The sequence below is a fragment of the Microcebus murinus genome, chromosome 12 (assembly GCF_040939455.1).
Source record: "Microcebus murinus isolate Inina chromosome 12, M.murinus_Inina_mat1.0, whole genome shotgun sequence".
NCBI classification, from domain to species: Eukaryota; Metazoa; Chordata; class Mammalia; order Primates; family Cheirogaleidae; genus Microcebus; species Microcebus murinus.
The window spans coordinates 57,485,283-57,504,135 of record NC_134115.1 but is presented as its reverse complement, the minus strand read 5'-3'; the positions used below and the strand labels follow the sequence as shown (position 1 = coordinate 57,504,135).

The 18,853-nt window shown below is 44.1% G+C and overlaps 1 protein-coding gene across 3 annotated transcripts in view; it reads left to right on the top strand.

Annotated features, from left to right (window-relative positions):
- The window catches only part of DCAF12 (DDB1 and CUL4 associated factor 12), a 47,305-nt gene extending 37,647 nt beyond the window's left edge, over nucleotides 1-9,658 (top strand). For all 3 annotated transcript variants that reach the window (XM_076008802.1, XM_076008804.1, XM_076008803.1), the window contains exons 7-9: nucleotides 3,840-4,002; nucleotides 6,885-7,063; nucleotides 7,547-9,658. In XM_076008802.1, the coding sequence (XP_075864917.1) occupies nucleotides 3,840-4,002; nucleotides 6,885-7,063; nucleotides 7,547-7,705 (501 nt within the window). In that variant the 3' untranslated portion in view covers nucleotides 7,706-9,658. The remainder of the gene's footprint in view (nucleotides 1-3,839; nucleotides 4,003-6,884; nucleotides 7,064-7,546) is intronic.
- Nucleotides 9,659-18,853: the final 9,195 nt, after the last annotated feature.

Below are 18,853 nucleotides of genomic sequence, written 5' to 3'. Positions count from 1 at the left end.
GTACCTGTAATCCCAGCTACTCAGGAGGCTGAGGTGGGAAGATAGCTTGAGCCCAGAAGTTTGTGAGCAACCTGGGTGATAAAGTGAGACCCTGTCTCCAAAAAAAAAAAATGTGAATTCTCCTTGACCCTTTTCATTCTTGTCCAAAACACCAATTCTCCAATATGCTGGGAATGTTATTACACAGTACATGAAATTCTGAGTCTGGCATGCCTCTCTTGAAAGGAAAATCTTTTAAAAAGATCAGAGCAGGTGATTCTTTCAGATTGCAAGGGCTTCCTGAGAGGCTCCTTTAACTAGCAGTTCTCCAGTCCACAATACTTAAATATTTGCGATAATTATAGTTTAGAGTAATCTATAATTATCAACTACGTGGCATGTTGTAAGGGCAGGAAGACCTAAATGTTAGACACCACTGGGAACTGAAGGTCAATCAAATTAAGATAAACCATCTCTGAAATAATTATGTAAGGTAATGAGAAAAGGATTTATTAACAATTTATAATATAGGTTGAGCATCCCTAATCCGAGATCTTTAAGGCTTCTAAATGCGAAACTTTATAAGTGCCAAGATGAAGCCACGAATAGAAAATTCCATACCTAACAACTTTCCTTTCGATGGTTCGGTGCACACAAACTTTGTTTCATGCACAAAATTTTTTTTTTTTTTTTTTTTTTTGAGACAGAGTCTCACTTTGTTGCCCAGGCTACAGTGAGTGCCGTGGTATTAACATAGCTCACAGCAACCTCAAACTCCTGGGCTCAGGCGATCTTGCTGCCTCAGCCTCCCGAGTAGCTGGGACTACAGACATGCGCCACCATGCCTGGCTAATTTTTTGTATATATATTAGTTGGCCAATTAATTTGTTTCTATTTATAGTAGAGGCAGGGTCTCGCTCTTGCTCAGGCTGGTTTTGAACTCCTGACCTCGAGCAATCCGCCCGCCTCAGCCTCCCAGAGAGCTAGGATTACAGGTGTGAGCCACCTCGCCCGGCCTAGACTCATTTTCTTTACTGCCTTCAGCTCTTTCAGATGTCATCTTTTCAGTGAAACCTTCCCTGATCACTGTTTCTAAATTTCAACCTTGAAGATTTTTTATTTCCTTTTACTTGCTTTATTCTTCTTCTTAGCATGTATAACCATTATCTATTAGAGTGCTAATAGATATCTACTAGAGCACCCAGCCCATGCACAAAATTTTTAAAAATATTGTATGAGGCCAGGCGAGATGGCTCACGCCTGTAATCCTAGCACTCTGGGAGGCCAAGGCAGGCACATTGCTCGAGGTCAAGAGTTTGAAACCAGCCTGAGCAAGAGTGAAACCCATCTCTACTATAAATAGAAAGAAATTAATTGGCCAACTAATATATATAGAAAAAATTAGCTGGCCATGGTGGCCCATGCCTGTAGTTCCAGCTACTCGAGAGGCTGAGGGAGCAGGATTGCTTGAGCCAGGAGTTTGAGGTTGCTATGAGCTAGGCTGACACCACGGCACTCACTCTAGCCTGACAACAAAGCGAGACTCTGTCTCAAAAAAAAAAAAAAAAAAAAATTTATATGAAATTGCCTTTGCTCTATGTGTATTAAAGTTCATATGAAACAAATGAAATTCGTATTTAAACTTGGGTTCCCGCCAGGCGCGGTGGCTCACGTGTATAATTCTAGCACTCTAGGAGGCTGAGGCGGGAGGATCACTCAATGTCAGGAGTTGGAAAACAGACAGGTTGCTGTGGCTCAGGCCTGTAATCCTAGCTCTCTGAGAGGCCGAGGCAGGCAAATCACTCAAGGTCAGGAGTTGGAGACCTGCCTGAGCAAGAGCGAGACCCCCGTCTCTACTGAAAATAGAAAGAAATTAATTGGCCAACTAAAAGTATATAGAAAAAATTAGCCCGGCATGGTGGCATATGCCTGTAGTCCCAGCTACTTGGGAGGCTGAGGCAGGAGGATCGCTTGAGCCCAGGAGTTTGAGGTTGCTGTGAGCTAGGCTTATACCACGGCACTCTAGCCAGGGTGGCAGAGTGAGACACTGTCTCAAAAAAGAAACCGCTCTGGCCAGGCGCCGTGGTTCACACTGTAATCCTAGGACTCTGGGAGGCTGAGGCAGGCAGATTGCTCGAGGTCAGGAGTTCGAAACCAGCCTGAGCAAGAGCGACACCCCATCTCTACTATAAATAGAAATTAATTGGCCACCTAAATATGTAGAAAAAATCAGCTGGGCATAGTGGCGCATGCCTATAGTTCCAGTTACTTGGGAGGCTGAGGCAGTAGGATCACTTGAGCCCAGGAGTTTGAGGTTGCTGTGAGCTAGGCTGATACCACGGCACTCACTCTAGCCTAGGCAACAAAGCAAGACTCTGTCTCAAAAAAAAAAAAAAAAGAAAAGAAACCAGCCTGAGCAACAGTGAGACCCCATCTCTACTAAAAATGGAAAGAAATTAATTGGCCAACTAAAAATATATAGAAAAAAATTAGCCGGGCATGGTGGCGCATGCCTGTAGTTCCAGCTACTTGGGAGGGTGGAGCAGAAGGATTGCTTGAGCCCAGGAATTTGAGGTTGCTGTGAGCTAGGCTGATGCCACGGCACTCTAGCCCTGGCAACAGAGTGAGACTCTGTCTCAAAAAAATCAAATAGGCCGGGTGTGGTGGCTCATGCCTGTAATCCTAGCACTCTGGGAGGCCGCGGCGGGTGGATTGCTTGAGGTCAGGAGTTCGAAACCAGCCTGAGCAAGAGCGAGACCCTGTCTCTACTATACATAGGAAGAAATTAATTGGCCAACTAATAATATTTAGAAAAAATTAGGTGGACATGGTGGTGCATGCCTGTAGTCCCAGCTACTCTGGAGGCTGAGGCAGCAGGATTGCTTGAGCCCAGGAGTTTGAGGTTGCTGTGAGCTATGCTGATGCCACGGCACTCACTCTAGCCTGGGTAACAAAGTGAGACTATGTCTCAAAGAAAAAATCCAATAAAATAAACTTGCGTTCCATCCCCAAGATATCTCATTATATATGTGCACATATTCAAGGATGTGAAAAAATGCAAAAGTCAAAACTTCTGGAAAAAAAAAGCTTCTGGTCCCAAGCATTTTGGATAAGGGAGAGTCAGCCTATATTTACTAGTGATAAACCTACATGGGGATCCATTTGTCCCCTTTTTCTCCCAGAGGGCTTAGCTGCCTATTGGTTCTGCGATAGGCAATTTCTCAAGAGGAGGCTGGACTCTGGGAATTTTTTATTCCTTCATGTCACAGCAGCCTTGAGCGCCACTGACTTTGCATGGTATCTTACATGCAGTGTGGACCACTGAGGATTCGCTAAGTAACAAGGATCCAGGGTTGCGGCTGATGTGGGTTACCTGGGATGAAGCCAGTCCTATGAGTGTGCTTTCTGTACTATACAATTCCCACTCAATTGAGGAGTTGGGCTGAGGGTAGGCAGCAATCAGCTCCTTTGTCTGAAGAGCAGTGAGGAGGGTGGTGGCATTTCTGGGCAGAGAGAACAGTGTAGGACCTTGGCTTTAGTGTCCTGGGGTTATTCCTGGAAACAACCTGTAGGCCTTGTCCTTTCCCGGTACTTCTGATCATTTATTCCAGATTTTCCTTTTTCCCTAACCTATCCTCTTCAGTACCTCCATCTTATTAGTTATTATAGTTACCTTCTCTTTCTCCTACATACAAAAGGGTAGAGTAAGGTGTTATCTTCTTAATTAGGACTTGTCTTTGTCTCTAACTCTACGTGGCTTGTGTGTGTGGGAAGCCCACAGAGGTGGGAGTCTGGGACTAGCGCCCCTGCCTTACTCTCTGGTGATGCCATGGGTGCACCTCTCCTTTCTCTGTTTTCAGCTCCTCTCCACCAAACTGCCGTATTGCCGTGAGAACGTGTGTCTGGCCTATGGCAGTGAATGGTCAGTGTATGCGGTGGGCTCCCAGGCTCACGTCTCCTTCCTAGATCCACGGCAGCCATCCTACAACGTCAAGTCTGTGTGCTCCCGGGAGCGAGGCAGTGGTAAGAGTCCCAGTGTGCTACGGTTGCATCACATGTGGGTTTTGACATTCATTTTCCAAATAAGTGTAGTAATCTGTATGGAACACATGGAAGTGTTTGATAACACAAGAGGGGAACTTATATACCTGCCTCTGGCCACAGAGTATCAAGCACTACAGAAAAATATGTGGCCACAGAAGCCTTTGGTAGAAACCACCAGTCAGGATATTAGTGGTTTCCATGTTCTTTCAGGGAGCCCTACTTTCTGTCCTGTGGTAACTTTTTGCTGGGGCCCTGCCTAAACTAAAATTCAGTTCATGCTAAGGGATGGCATGGTGTGGTAAGGAGAAGTTTACAGAGGGAATGAGAAAACATTTGGGGTGATGAATATGTTCATTATTTTGATTGTGGTGATAGTGTCTTTGATGTATACATGTCAAACTTCAAATTGTATACTTTAAATATGTACAGTGTGTTATACAATGGTTATACCTCAGTAAAGCTGAAGAAAATACTGAGTTTAGCTCTGACCACTAGGTGACTTAGGCTTCAGCCTCCAGTCTTTTATAGCAGATTCTCTGTAAGAGCACCCTCACTCTTTATTGGTGGGGAAAAAAAAACACTTATATTTATAGTTTACATATAAGGTTTCAGAATATCTTTTACTGACATCTCATTTTATCCTACCAAGAACCCTGTGGAAAGCAGGTAGAAAAAGATAGTGTTAAGCCCATTTTACAGCTGAGACTGAGACCCAAAGTAGTTATAATAAATAATTTGCCCAGTATTATATAGCTTGATGGGGGAATAGCCAGGGACCAGAATCCAGATTATCCAGTTTAACAAAGTGTATTTTCTTCTTTTATCCTCGCTTGGTCACCTTTCTTGCACAAAAATGTGGCTGTGTTAATCCTGATAATCCTAAAAGACACAGTACGGATTACAATTTAGCTCTTTCAAATAGTATTTATTCCCATGCAGATATTGCAAAAATGACTTTTGGTTTAGGTTTTTTTTTTTGTTTTTTTTTTGAGACAAAGTCTCACTTTGTTGCCCAGGCTAGAGTGAGTGTCATAGCGTCAGCCTAGCTCACAGCAACCTCAAACTCCTGGGCTTAAGCGATCCTCCTGCCTTAGCCTACCGAATAGCTGGGACTACAGGCATACGCCACCATGCTTGGCTGACTTTTTCTATATATATATATTAGTTGGCCAATTAATTTCTTTCTATTTATAGTAGAGATGGGGTCTCTCTCTTGCTCAGGCTGGTTTCAAACTCCTGATCTCGAGCAATCCACCCGCCTCAGCCTCCCAGAGTGCTAGGATTACAGGCGTGAGCCACCACACCCGGCCTTTTTTTTTTTTTTTTTTTTGAGACAGAGTCTCACTCTGTTGCCCAGGATAGAATGCTGTGGTGGCAGCCTAGCTCACAGTAACCTCAGACTCCTGGGCTCAAGTGATCCTCCTGCCTCAGCCTCCCGAGTAGCTGGGATTACAGGCATGCGCCACCATGCCCAGCTAATTTTATATATATATATATTTTTTTTTTTTTTGAGGTAGTGTCTCACTCTGTTGCCCAGGCTAGAGTGCCATGGCATCAGCCTAGCTCACACCAACCTCAAATTCCTGGGCTCAAGCAATCCTCCTGCCTCAGCCTCCCAAGTAACTGAGACTACAACTACAGGCATGTGCCACCATACTCGGCTAATTTTATATATATATATATATATATATATATATATTTTTTTTTTTTTTTTTTTTTTTAGTTGTTCAATAAATCTTTCTATTTTTAGTAGAGACGGGGTCTTGCTCTTGCTCAGGCTGGTCTCAAACTCCTGAACTCAAACAGTCCTCCTGCCTTGGCCTCCCAGAGTGCTATGATTACAGATGTGAGCCACCATGCCCAGCCTTTTCTATATATTTTTAGTTAGCCAATTAATTTCTTTCTGTTTTTAGTAGAGACGGGGTCTCTTGCTCAGGCTGGTTTTGAACTCTGACCTTGAGTGATCTGCCTGCCTCGGCATCCCAGAGTGCTAGGATTACAGGCGTGAGCCACTGTGCTGGGCCTACGTTTGTTTTTAATTATAATTAAGACATTCACATTTTAGAACAGAAAATAATGCATGTAATGAGAGTAGTAGAGAAAGGAATAAATAGGTTTGGCTGGAACCATATGTGCATTGGAAAGTTTTAAGGGATTTTGGTTACCAATAATGTAGGTAACTTTCATATCTAATAAGGAAATTTTGGTTCCATAGATATTATCAAGTTCTTCTTATGTGCCAAAAGATACCTTCATAGCCCATGCACTTATTTATTCACAGGTGCAGCAGATGTATTTTCTTTATGACTCAGAGTGATTAGGTGATTTGTCTTAAATTCACTGTGAGTAAGAGACAGCACTCCTTTGGGTACTTAAGTTCTGGGCTTTTTGCCACCCTTATAATACACTTAATACCAGATAAAGACTTCTTGCAGTGGCATAGTAGTGGTTTTAGGAAATACAGGGAATCCTTATTGATATAATGATTTATAAATGTGCTGATTGCCCTGAATTGCAGTATATGTTGGAAACATATAATGGAGAAGAGCTTGGAGTGATGAAAAATGACTCCAGAGTGAGTTGAGAGACAGCAAGAAAGTTCCAGGCACACTCACGGTCTTTGGCCAAAAGCATCTTGGGCATCATCAGGAATCTGGCACTTCTCCTAGACTTATTAGAGGTTTCCTATTAGTGTATGGATGGGCAGTGTGGCATCAGGGTTCTCTTTGCTTTTGCATGAGCTATACTTGCCATTGAAAAAGCACTATGTGCTATTTGGGGATGTAATGCAAACTCAACGTGAGCAAAATTCAGGCTAGCAGATAGCCAAGCTCTTTGCACTTAACTTTGTTATTTTTCAGGGATCCGGTCAGTGAGTTTCTATGAGCACATCATCACCGTGGGCACAGGGCAGGGCTCCCTGCTGTTCTATGACATCCGAGCTCAGAGATTTCTGGAAGAGAGGCTCTCAGCTTGTTATGGGTCCAAGCCCAGACTAGCAGGGGAGAATCTGAAACTAACCACTGGCAAAGGCTGGCTGGTGAGTAAGCCCCTGCCTGAGATGGTTGCTGGACAATGACAGAAAAATTGTCTTCCCTCTATCTTCCCACCCCCAGTAATACACCACTTTCCCCTAATTTTGCTTTTGTGTCTGCTTATTCCCCATGGAAAAACTGAGGCCTAGTAAAACACACTGATTGACCTAGGTTTCCACCCAACTGGTAATAGAGCAGGAAGTATAAGGAACCTCCCACTACGGCTGCCAGTGAATCATTAACAGGTGTGGTTCCAACTGTCCTGAAAAGACCTGAGCTTGTGCAGCAAATCTTCAGCCTGCTCAGTTCCACTTTAATGTTTAGTTGGAAAAATGAGATCCCAATTCCCTTAAGAACCAATCTGCTGACAACAGGTTTTAGGTATAGGACCCTCTCAGGCGACCAGAAAGCATTCCTGTCCTTTCTTCCCCTGTTTCCTGTTCCATGGCCTAGAAGTGCTAACCTTAATCTCTTTTCTTTTCTCATAGAATCATGATGAAACCTGGAGGAATTACTTTTCAGACATCGATTTCTTCCCCAATGCTGTTTACACCCACTGCTACGACTCGTCCGGAACGAAGCTGTTTGTGGCAGGAGGTCCCCTCCCTTCAGGGCTCCATGGAAACTATGCCGGGCTCTGGAGTTAATGATAACTTAACTCTCTCCCAAAATGCAGAGATTTACACTAACTTCCATCCTCAGTTTCCTTGTTTGTTTTGATTTTGATTTTTTTTTTTTTTTTGAGTTGTGTGAGGCTCTTGTATTTTAGTGGGAACACCAGAGTTTGCCTATGGTTTAGGCACTTAATAGGAGGAAGCTCTGTACAGAAATCTGAAGGTTTTTTTCTTTTTTCTCTTTTGGTAATCAGAATTTTTCTATCTTTTTTTCTTTCTGGCTTTTCAACCAAATATTGTTGCTAATCCCTATTTGTATTTTTTCTTTAAGTGACACACACTCTCCCCTTTCTGGCTTCTTTAGGCTGAAATGGCATAGTCATTCTCACCCTTACTTCACTCTTGAGGGGTAGGGCTCCTTTATAATTACGTGGTTGCTGTCAGACTTTCTGTGAAAGTTTGGGAGCCGTGTGTGTGCGCACGCGTGTGTGTGAACTTGTGTGCCTGTAGGTACTGTGTGTCCCTGAAATTACCTGGAGTAAGGATTACTTGTAATTAAAATATTTATAAAAGAAACAACCTTATTCACAGAGTCCATCGCTGGGACTAGTCTGTATCTTATTTTTTAAAGTCTAACAACACTGATAATAGGAAGTAAAAACAGAAAGGAAAACAAATCACCATTGAGAAAACACTTTGAGTTAGATTGCAGGCTTCCTGGGGCCACCCATGCCAGGACTCTGAAGTGATCCAGCCCTGTCTTCCTACCTGTGTGTCCCCCAGGTGAGAAGTACAAGTCACTTCTACTTCCCAAGCTCCCATCTGCCTAGGCAGTGGCCACTCCCCTAAAACATCAGTCTCCATCCAGAGGCAGCTCTGGAGGCCGCAAAAGGCTTCATAGAACTTGGTAAAGAGCATCCCCATCTCAACCTCCCTCTCCTTCCCCTCAAACAAGACCTGATGTGGTATTTCAGGAGTTTGGGGGTCTCAAATCTGCTTAGATTCACATACAGTCCCCTTGGCTTTGAGGAGAAACTTCTCCTTTGCCATTCTTCTAAACTCCCTGACAGATTTTGCTGTTATTTTCCAAATTGAGTTCAGTCCAAGAGGGTGGGAGTGAGCAGGGGGTTTATCTGTGTGTAGTGAGTGCTTCATGCGTGGAATGTTTGTTTTCTCAGTGCAGTGGGACTTGGGGTTGAAGCCACCCCTCCTATTCTGTTGGCTCAGCCCTGTGACGGTGATGGGGTGGCCTGCGGCCAGCATCGTTGTGCATGTAACAGCATCGATGTGATTAGTAACGTGTCTGTTCCTCCCTTGAACTGTCTAGTCTGAGGTTTTTAAACTCCCAGGCTTAACTGTGATGTCTACTTGTTCCCTGCTTTTTTACACATCATGTCGATAACAGCTATTCTTACCCACAAATTCCTCCTCTAAGCACATACTCTGCTTCTCTGTCAACATCCCATTCTGGGGAAAAGAAAAATCGTATTTATTCCTGCACCCCAATTTCTTAGTTGCTCTCCCAGTTTTCCCCCTCTTCTCTGGGTGTCAGTGGGGAAATTGGGGAAAAGAGTGTCCTCTTCATGGTGGGGGGCTGCTGGAGAGGGGAGACAGCCAAGTCCACCCTAGTTGGTGGTACACAGCATACACCACAGGTTCTGGAATTCTCATCTTTGAACCTAGAGAAATAGGTGCTATAAACAGGGAATTAAGCAAAATGCTGGATGCTACAGATCTTTTAATTGTCTTAATTTTTTTTCTATTATTAAACTACAAGCTGTAGATTTCTTAGTTCTCACAGAACTTCTATCATTTTAAACTGACTTGTATATTTAAAAAAAAATCTTAAGTAGGATGTTTTGTACTGTTGCCAGACCCTCTTCTGTGATGGGTAATGCGTTTGATTGTTTGAGATTTTCTGTTTTTAAAAATGTAGCACTTGACTTTTTGCCAAGGAAAAAAAATAAATATTATTCCAGTGCAAAATGGTTTGAGTATTGTATAACCAAGAGCCTGCAGGAAAAAGTTCCAAATGACTGGTTGGAGGGTTGGCACAAAGGCTGGGATTGTTTAGGGCATAGGGGAACACAAGAGTTCCCTCAAGGTTAGAGGCAGGTCAAGTATTTGTGGAGACACAAATACTAAGGCCTGCTTGCTCCTGGTTCCCAGTTCTGGCCTAAGATCAGCTGCTCTGAGGTCCAGTTGTGGGTGGAAATGCCCAGGAGAAGTAGCATGGCACCTGAAAAAACAAACAAAACCAATGTATGAAAATGAGGAGGGAGAATGCTAGTCCTTATGCTGACTGTATTTGAGCAAGGTGACTAGCTCAGGGTTGGTGATGGTTCCCTGAGAATAGCTGCATAGTGTTCTGGGAATAGGTATCATTTTTTTGTAGTTGAAACTATAAATCCTCTCTGCCCTTTTTAAGGAGAGGACACAGTGACCATAGTGAGTGATGCTCTTCCCAGTGCCTGTTTGGGGCTGTAGCTGAGAGAAAAGCAGACTGCTGAATCATACCATCATCCAGTCATACCATCCTCCTTGCACAGGGCCACTGAACCTGGCTAGGCAGTGCCTGTTCCTCTGTCACATGGTATTTGTTCTTTCCAGGGCAAGCTGTATCCAGCTGCTCTTTGCACCTGCCTTAGAGACTGGCTCAGAACATGATTCACATGGGGCCCTATATGATCAAAGGCTGCTAGACAGGAAGGAGGAAGTGATTAAGTTGAAACAATTTGAGAGGGCTTCCTAGAAGAGAAGAGTTAACATTTGGAAAGAGACTGGAGGTAGCCTTTCCCAAAATGAGTTTAGAATAGCAGATCCAAGAGAGAAAAAAATTAAAAAAAAAAAAAATACTAGATTCTTAACAGCATTGGTGTTTGTAAAATGTTACATCATCAAATCATTTTTGGGAAATGCAGATTAAAACAAAGGCATTTCACCCTTTACTGTCAGTTCTTTGATATGTTACTATGGGACTCATTCCATGGGACATGCTCAAAGGAAGGTGACTTAAGGGATGGGTGGACCTGGCCTGGGCCTCTAGACTCCATGGAATCTTGGCCCTGCTCCCATTTTCCAACCAGACTTTCCAGTGACATGTGTGTCACAGAAGGGCTTTGTGGACTTTATGGGGTCCCTTTTCTGCCAGCAATCCTTACTACCTTCCATGAAAGAACTTCTTGTTCTCTCAGACCACATGCTACATGCCTCATTCCAAATGGTCTACTGGCTCCTCCCCTCATACTTTGGGTCCTTTTGCAGAAGGCTTTGGAACTGAACTAAATTCCTGGGCCTTCAAACTTCATTTATGCTTGAGGTCTCTGGTCCCCTGCCACTCTAGGAGTTGATTATTGATCTGGCCCTTAGTGTTCCTAATAAAGCTACTCCCAGTCCAGGCCTCGCTGATCCAGCTGCCACCCAGACAATTCCTAGCACAGGTACCCAGACAGCAAGTCAGGATGTCATGATCTTTGGCTTAGTGTCAGGGGTCAATATTGTAAGGACGTGGCCTATGATCCAGGTGGGTTTTTTCCTCCATTTCAGTTGTCTGGTGTCTAGAAAACAATGTGGGGAGAGGGAGGGTGCTGAAGAGGAAGAATCACTCACTAAATGTTATTTGCTTCATGCTAGTTAATCCACATATCTCTTCATGCTAGTATGTTGAGATGACTGGAAACTTTGGGAGGGTAGAGAAACATGGGCTTCTAATTCTGGAACCACTGATGAAGACAGCAGAAGGCTCAGATTTCTTAGCTAGGTTATTCTGCCCTTACCTCAGCTCCTCCAAAGAATAATCTGGTGAAAAAAACACAGGGACACTACCACTGGACAGGAAGGTGAGAACTGAACTCAAGATGGGGTTGTGGGCTCTTATGATTCAGCTCTCCCAGACAGAGGTGTGAGCTATCTTCGCAGAATCCCCTTGGGTTGGGCCTCATATCCAAACACTTCCCTTGGCCAGATGTGGTGGCTCACACCTGTAATCCTAGCACTCTGGGAGGCTGAGGCGGGTGGATTGCTCGAGGTCAGGAGTTCAAAACCAGCCCAAGCAAGAGCAAGACCTGTCTCTACTATAAATAGAAAGAAATTAATTGGCCAACTAATATATATAGAAAAAAAAAAAAATTAGCCGGGCATGCTAATGCATGCCTGTAGTCCCAGCTACTTAGGAGGCTGAGGCAGGAGGATTGCTTGAGCCCAGGAGATTGAGGTTGCTGTGAGCTAGGCTGACGCCATGGCACTCACTCTAGCCTGGGCAACAAAGCGAGACTGTGTCTCAAAAAAAAACAAAAACACTTCCCTTGATTAGAGTGTAATTGCCTCGGCCTCCCAGAGTGCTAGGATTACAGGCGTGAGCCACCACATCTGGCCAAGGGAAAAAAACCAATATGTTAATAAGCTGTTGAAGCTGGTGGATGGGTATGTGGGGGCCCATTATACTAGTCTTTCTTTTTTTTTTTTTTTTAAACTTCTGAATGCAGCAGTATATACTAGTCTTTCTAATTGTATACTGTTAGAAATTTTCCATAATAAAAAAAAATTTTTTTTTGAGACAGAGTCTCACTCTGTTGCCCAGGCTAGAGTGAGTGCCGTGGCGTCAGCCTAGCTCACAGCAACCTCAAACTCCTGGGCTCAAGCAATTCTACTGACTCAGCCTCCCCGAGTAGCTGGAACTACAGGCATGCGCCACCATGCCCAGCTAATTTTTTCTATATATATTAGTTAGCCAATTAATTTCTTTCTATTTATAGTAGAGACAGGGTCTTGCTCTTGCTCAGGCTGGTTTCGAACTCCAGACCTCGAGCAATCCACCCGCCTCAGCCTTCCAGAGTGCTAGGATTACAGGCGTGAGCCACCGTGCCCAGCCAAAAAAAAATTTTTTTGTTTAGTTTATTTTTTTAGTTTTTTTGCTGCCCTTACCCTATATAAAAAGTTTTTTAAATGTACATACCTATTTCAACGTTTGAAAGAATGAAGCAAATCTACATGTAGTAACATAGCATGATTGTTAAATGACAAAATGGTTACAAACCAGCTTATAGAGCTGGATCCTTTTTTGTAAAATTCACACATATCTGTATTTTAGCTGTAGGAAAAATCTAGTATGTTTGTCAATAGTGGGTTCCTTAGCAGCAGAGTTTCAATAATACTTTTTTATTCTTGTTGCTTATGTATTTTCTACTAGTACCACTTAAAATGCCTCCCTCCCAGTTTTTCTTCAACATGTGCTTGTTGTAAGAAATTAATCATAAAGGAGAAGAATGAAGAGAGAGTATGTATTGATTACTCCTTTGCTCAAAAAGCCTACAACAAAAATTCCTCATTTCCCTTTCCTTCAGCATGAACTTTCTGCTTAGGACAGCCGAGCATTGCCTTTCTGAGGCAATTGTAGAATTGTCTGGAGTCTTACCAGGAGATTGAAAAAGTTCCTTGAGCCAATGAATCCATCCTATGCCCAGTAGGGGGAGCCAGAGCTTAGTTCCCAGTCACCTCTCCTGCATAAACAAACTCCATATGGTATGTGAGAAAACAAAGATATGTGCAAAACATCTTTTATATTTTATTTTTTAGAGAGAGGGTCTTACTCTGTTGCCCTGGTCTCAAACTCCTGGCCTCAAGAGATCCTCCTGCCTCAGCCTCCTGAGTAACTAGGACTACAGGCACGTGCCACCATGCCCGGCTAATTTTGCTTTAATGAAGTTTTCAGAGTAGCAATCCTTGAACTAAGTTATATGCGGATTTGATTTACAAAGATATATGCCCACAACTCCTCGGAAGTGTGTGTTGTATGTGTGTTGTTTAAAGACAGATCTTACTATACAAAGAATGGGATGTTGCCATTGGATCTCCAAATTCATCCGAGCATTGGTTGGAGGCGTTGGCAGAGTTGGTTGAGTTAGGTGGGAGGCAGCTTGGAGAAAGAGCATTGACTCTGAGGTTGATGCTACCAGTTAAATTCTGTCTGTAATCATTAACCAGCTATTTGTAGGCGCCACACTAAAGCTGTCTGGGCTGATTGTGAACTTCTGCGGTAAGAGATGTGAAGGGGCTTTTGCAAACAGAGCACAACTGTACGGCATTCTTGGGGCTCCCAACAGCCTGAGTCATCTGTTGAGAAGATTTCACAGTCCCAGAAAGATGGCAGATCTTCCTAACTTAAACTTGGGCCAAATAACTGTGACTCGAAGCAGCCAGGAGCAGGGGGAATGGTCGGAGATAACTCTTACAAAAAGCTCCCAGCCTTCAAACCTCCGCCCAGGCCTTTAGCCAAGCCCAAACCAGGAGCCTATTTACTCATCCTGGTTGTAGTCCTCCATATATAACCGCAGTGAGGCAAGAGGCTCTGCCAGCTTGCCCACACTGGAGGAAGAAGCCACGTGTGGACTTTTTCCCTAGGACTCAGGGGACCTGAGCAACCTGGAGGGTGAAGCTGAAAGCTGGGCTTCCTGAGACTTCGCTGAGAAGCAGATTCTCAGAAAACACTGGAAACTCCGCCAGGACCTGAGCTGGCACAATTGGATCAAGACCCTAAGACACAGGCACTGGTGCTCGGCAGAAGTGGACATCCTACTGACCAGGGAAGGGGGCAGCTTGCTTGTTAACTTTGCCCTGCAGGCACGGTCCCAGTTTCTGAAGGTCCAGTTTGGCTCCATCTGTGTTTGGAGGTACGGGCTGATTTGTCTTTTCTCTGAGACCTCTCCCCTCTCCAGGTCTCTTTCTTTCCATCTGTAGCTGGCTGTGGCTACAGTTGAGGACAGAAGTTTTCAGCAGGGGCTGTTCCTCAGGGGGGCATGTCCAGGCCTACAAGAACCGGTTTAACTTGCTTCCCAGAGTCTTGACTCCACCCCAGACTCCTTTCTTTGGCTTCAGAGGAAGGAGGTGGAGGGGTTGGGGGAGGAGGAGATAGGATTCCGTGGAAGGGATCTGTCAAATCCAGGAGGTCCCTGGAGAGGTGACTTTGAGGTGGGAGGAGAGGGTCTCCCAGGCTTCCATGAGCTCCCACCAAACTAACTCCTTTCAGGTGCCAGGACAGATCTCTGTCTTCAGCTCCTCTCTGCCCTTTTATAGTCAGTGTCACCTTTGATTCTCCAGGAAGTTACCCCATTGGAGAACCTTTCCCTGCCTCCTCTACCAGTCACCATCATGGAGGTCTCCAGGAGCAAGTCTCAGGACCAGTCCATATAGGGTCAGACCTTCCCACCTCCCTGAAAGATTCAGGTTCCTTGAGGGCAGGGCCTAAGTTGTTGCCTGAATCTCTGCCAGGTCTGAGTGGAGTTATTGTTGGGCTAAGGAGCACAGCAGCCCCTGGAAACCTCCATCCATCTGCTTCAGTCAGTACTTGACAGCTTAGTGCCCTAACTTGCAGCTTAACTCCTATTGTATCTTATGTTCCTGGAGGTTCCTTGTGTTGTACACTTCAAAGCCCAATTATGGGACATAAATAGCATTGTTTGAAATTCCTCAAATAATGTGATGATAGGTGTGCTTCCATGTGCCCTTCCAGATCTACCCTCTCCCCTGCTCAGTACCTCTGTTTGGTCTTTTTTTTTTTTTTGAGACAGGGTCTCGCTTTGTTGCCCAGGCTAGAGTAAGTGCCGTGGGTCAGCCTAGCTCACAGCAACCTCAAACTCCTGGGCTCAAGCAATCCTACTACCTCAGCCTCCCAAGTAGCTGGGACTACAGGCATGCACCAACATGCCCGGCTAATTTTTTCTATATATGTTAGTTGGCCAATTAATTTCTTTCTATTTTATAGTAGAGACGAGGTCTTGCTCTTGCTCAGGCTGGTTTCTAACTCCTGACTCAAGCAGTCCGCCTGCCTCAGCCTCCCAGAGTGCTAGGATTACAGGCGTGAGCCACAACGCCTGGCCTCTGTTTGGTCCTTGTCACTAGGCTTTCTTGTCCTCCACCTTCTGGTTAATTTCACTCAATGGAGATTAGGAGAGAGGAGAGGGACTCGAGGTTTTTCATTCCCCATTGCACACCCCACCTCCCTAAAAATGCAGTCCCAGAAGACCCTGATCAGGTGGCCCTTTCCATTTGCTCTCTGCTCCCTCCCTGTTGTCCCCTTAAGCCTAGTACTGATCAGGTATTCCCACTGTCACTGGATCTGGGGCACTACACCATTTCTGGTTTCCCTTCCTTTATCAAACTCATCAATTATCCATCTGTCTCTTTGGGGGCACAGATAGATAGGACACGTATTATACCACTGAGATCTATGCACCGCTACCTAACCTAGCTCTGTCACTTATCTGTGGGACATTGGTAAAGTTACTCAACCTCTCTGAGCCTCAGTTTCCTCATATGTAAAATATCGTAGGGAGAGAAAGGACATGCTAAGGTCACTTTTAACTCTTAGAATCTTTAGTTTTTTTGTTTTGTTTTGTTTTGTTTGAGACAAGAGTCTCACTCTGTTGCCCGGGCTAGAGTGCCGTGGCGTCAGCCTAGCTCACAGCAACCTCAAACTCCTGGGCTCAAGCAATCCTGCTGCCTCAGCCTCTGGAGTAGCTGGGACTACAAGCATGTACCACCATGCCTGGATAATTTTTTGTTTCTATTTTTAGTTGATTGGCTAATAGTTTCTATTTTTAGTAGAGATGGGGTCTCGCTCTTACTCAGTTTGGTTTCTAACTCCTGACCTTGAGGGATCCACCACCTTGGCCTCCCAGAGTGCTAGGATTACAGGCGTGAGCCACCACACCTGGCCAATTTTTTTCTTCAGAATTCAACTGGGAGAAGTTGGTTTGAGTACAGTGGTATTTACAACTGATTGATCACAACTGATTACAGATTCCTTTGTTCCTTCTCCACTCCCACTGCTTCACTTGACCAGCCTTAAAAAAAAAAGAAAGAAAGAAAGAAAGAAACCAGGAGAGTATGAGGCTGAATGGAAAAATATGTAAGATTATTCCATTGGGCATTTGGATTGGGGGAGGTTGCATGTTCAGAATACCCTACAGTTAGAAGCAGAGGAAAAGGCAAGAAATACCTCCATCTGTATTGCATGTATAGTTATTTTAAACAAGATCCTTTCCAAGAAATCCTCCAGAGCTGTGGTAGGAATCAGCTGTTATTTTATCTTCAGCTGTTTGTATTTGTCTTCTCTTGTTAAAAAAAAAAAAAAAGTCAGAAAAATCTTTCTCCTAGTGTTTTCTCTGAGTCTCCTTCTATTAATGATACCTCTGGGTCTCTGTATTTCTGCTTCTTTCTTTCTATATCTGTTTCTCTCCATTAAGACAGAGAAAAGAAAAGAAAAAGACATTGCCCTAGAGCCGACTGGCAGGGGAGAATCAGGAAGTTCCTAAACAAAGGCTGCTGGCAGGCCTACAAATGAAGGAGCCAGAACTGACCAGCACCTGGAGCTGCCAGTTAGAGGAAAAGAGTCCCAGATGCTGGAAAGTTTTGGCTCCACAGTTTTCCCAGATTAAATGAGGCCAAGGCTGACGATTAATTTTAACTTTACACTTTGGACTGAATCCACCTGGCTATCTCTGGCACCACCCAGGTGCCTTGTACCTGTGATTTCAGGAAAAGTGTTTATAAACTAGAAAGGGAGCCGGAGATTTCTCTTTAGTCCTAGATAGCCCTAGGATTTTTACAGCTGGAAGGACTTCGACCATTTTTTATAATAAAACCTCTTTGTTTTACAAAATGAAGGAACTAAGATCCAGAGAGAGGAAGGGTCTTGCCCAAGGTTACACAGTAAATGAACAGAGCTAATAACAGATGTATGGTACATAATGCTGGGCTCTAAGTGCTTTTCATAGGTTAACTCATCTAATCCACATAACAACCTCATAGAGGCAGCATTAGCATTATCTCATTTTACACATGAACCTTGGCTGCACCAGATTCTGTGGGCTCCACTACTTCACTCTCCCACTTCTGGGATTATATTGTACACCAATATCCCAGACATATCCCATTGCTTGAAATAGGCTATTTACAACACAGAAATCAGCAAGTGCTACAAGTTGGGGCTTGCTTTTTTGGTCCTTGAGATTTAAGAAAGTGATAGAGATGCAGATGCACAGAGAGACACAGATACCCAGGAAAGAGATGGAGGAATCACTCCCCAGACAGCCTTGGAGCTCAACAATGTCCACATGAGTCCTGTTCCCACTCTTGGGTATCCATAAGGTAAACCCCTTTTTCCTTGGGTATTTCCCGTATTAATAAATGATAGTTTCTTCTGTGTGTGTGTGTGTATGTGTGTGTGTTTTGGTTAAATTAATATAAAATACAGATGTATGAAGGTGAATATGCTTTTTTGGATGGGTGGTCAGGGAAGCTTTCTCTGATAAGGTGACAACTGAGTAGACCTGTATGAAATGAGGGACTGAGCCACGTGCAGTGTCCAGCAAGGACAAAGGCTCTGCAGCAGGAACATGCTTGGACAGATGCTTGAGTAGACAATGGGATATATGTCTCCAGGATACATTGCCTGGACTTGAATCCAGGCATCCCAACTACCAGATCAGATTACCCACACCAGCCTTAGAAATTGTTTTTCTTTATTTCTTTTTTTTCTTTTTCTTTTCTTTCTTTTTTTTTTTTTGAGACAGAGTCTCACTTTGTTGCCCAGGTAAAGTGAGTGCCATGGCATCAGCCTAGCTCACAGCAACCTCAAACTCCTGGGCTTAAGCAATCCTCCTGCCTCAGCCTCCCGAGTAGCTGGGACTACAGGCATGCGCCACCATGCCCGGCTAATTTTTCCTATATATATTAGTTGGCCAATTAATTTCTTTCTATTTATAGTAGAGACGGGGTCTCGCTCTTGCTCAGGCTGGTTTTGAACTCTTGACCTCGAGCAATCCGCCCGCCTCGGCCTCCCAGAGTGCTAGGATTACAGGCTTGAGCCACCGCACTCAGCCTCTTTTTTTAAATTGATTTCTAATTCTTATTTTACTTTTTTTCTTTTTTTTTTCCAGGACTTGCTAGAAAGTATGTATAGAAATTGTTTTTAAAATGCTAATTTGTGGCTGTCTGGTCCTCCTGTTCTACAGACAGCCATATCTTCTCGCACAGCGCCAGCACCGTCTCCGAGACACCATGGTGAAAGTGAAGGCCGGAATAAACGGCTTTGGCTGTACTGGGTGCCTGGTCACCAGGGCTGCTGTTTTTTTTTTTTTTTTTTTTTTTTGAGACAGAGTCTCGCTTTGTTGTCCAGGCTAG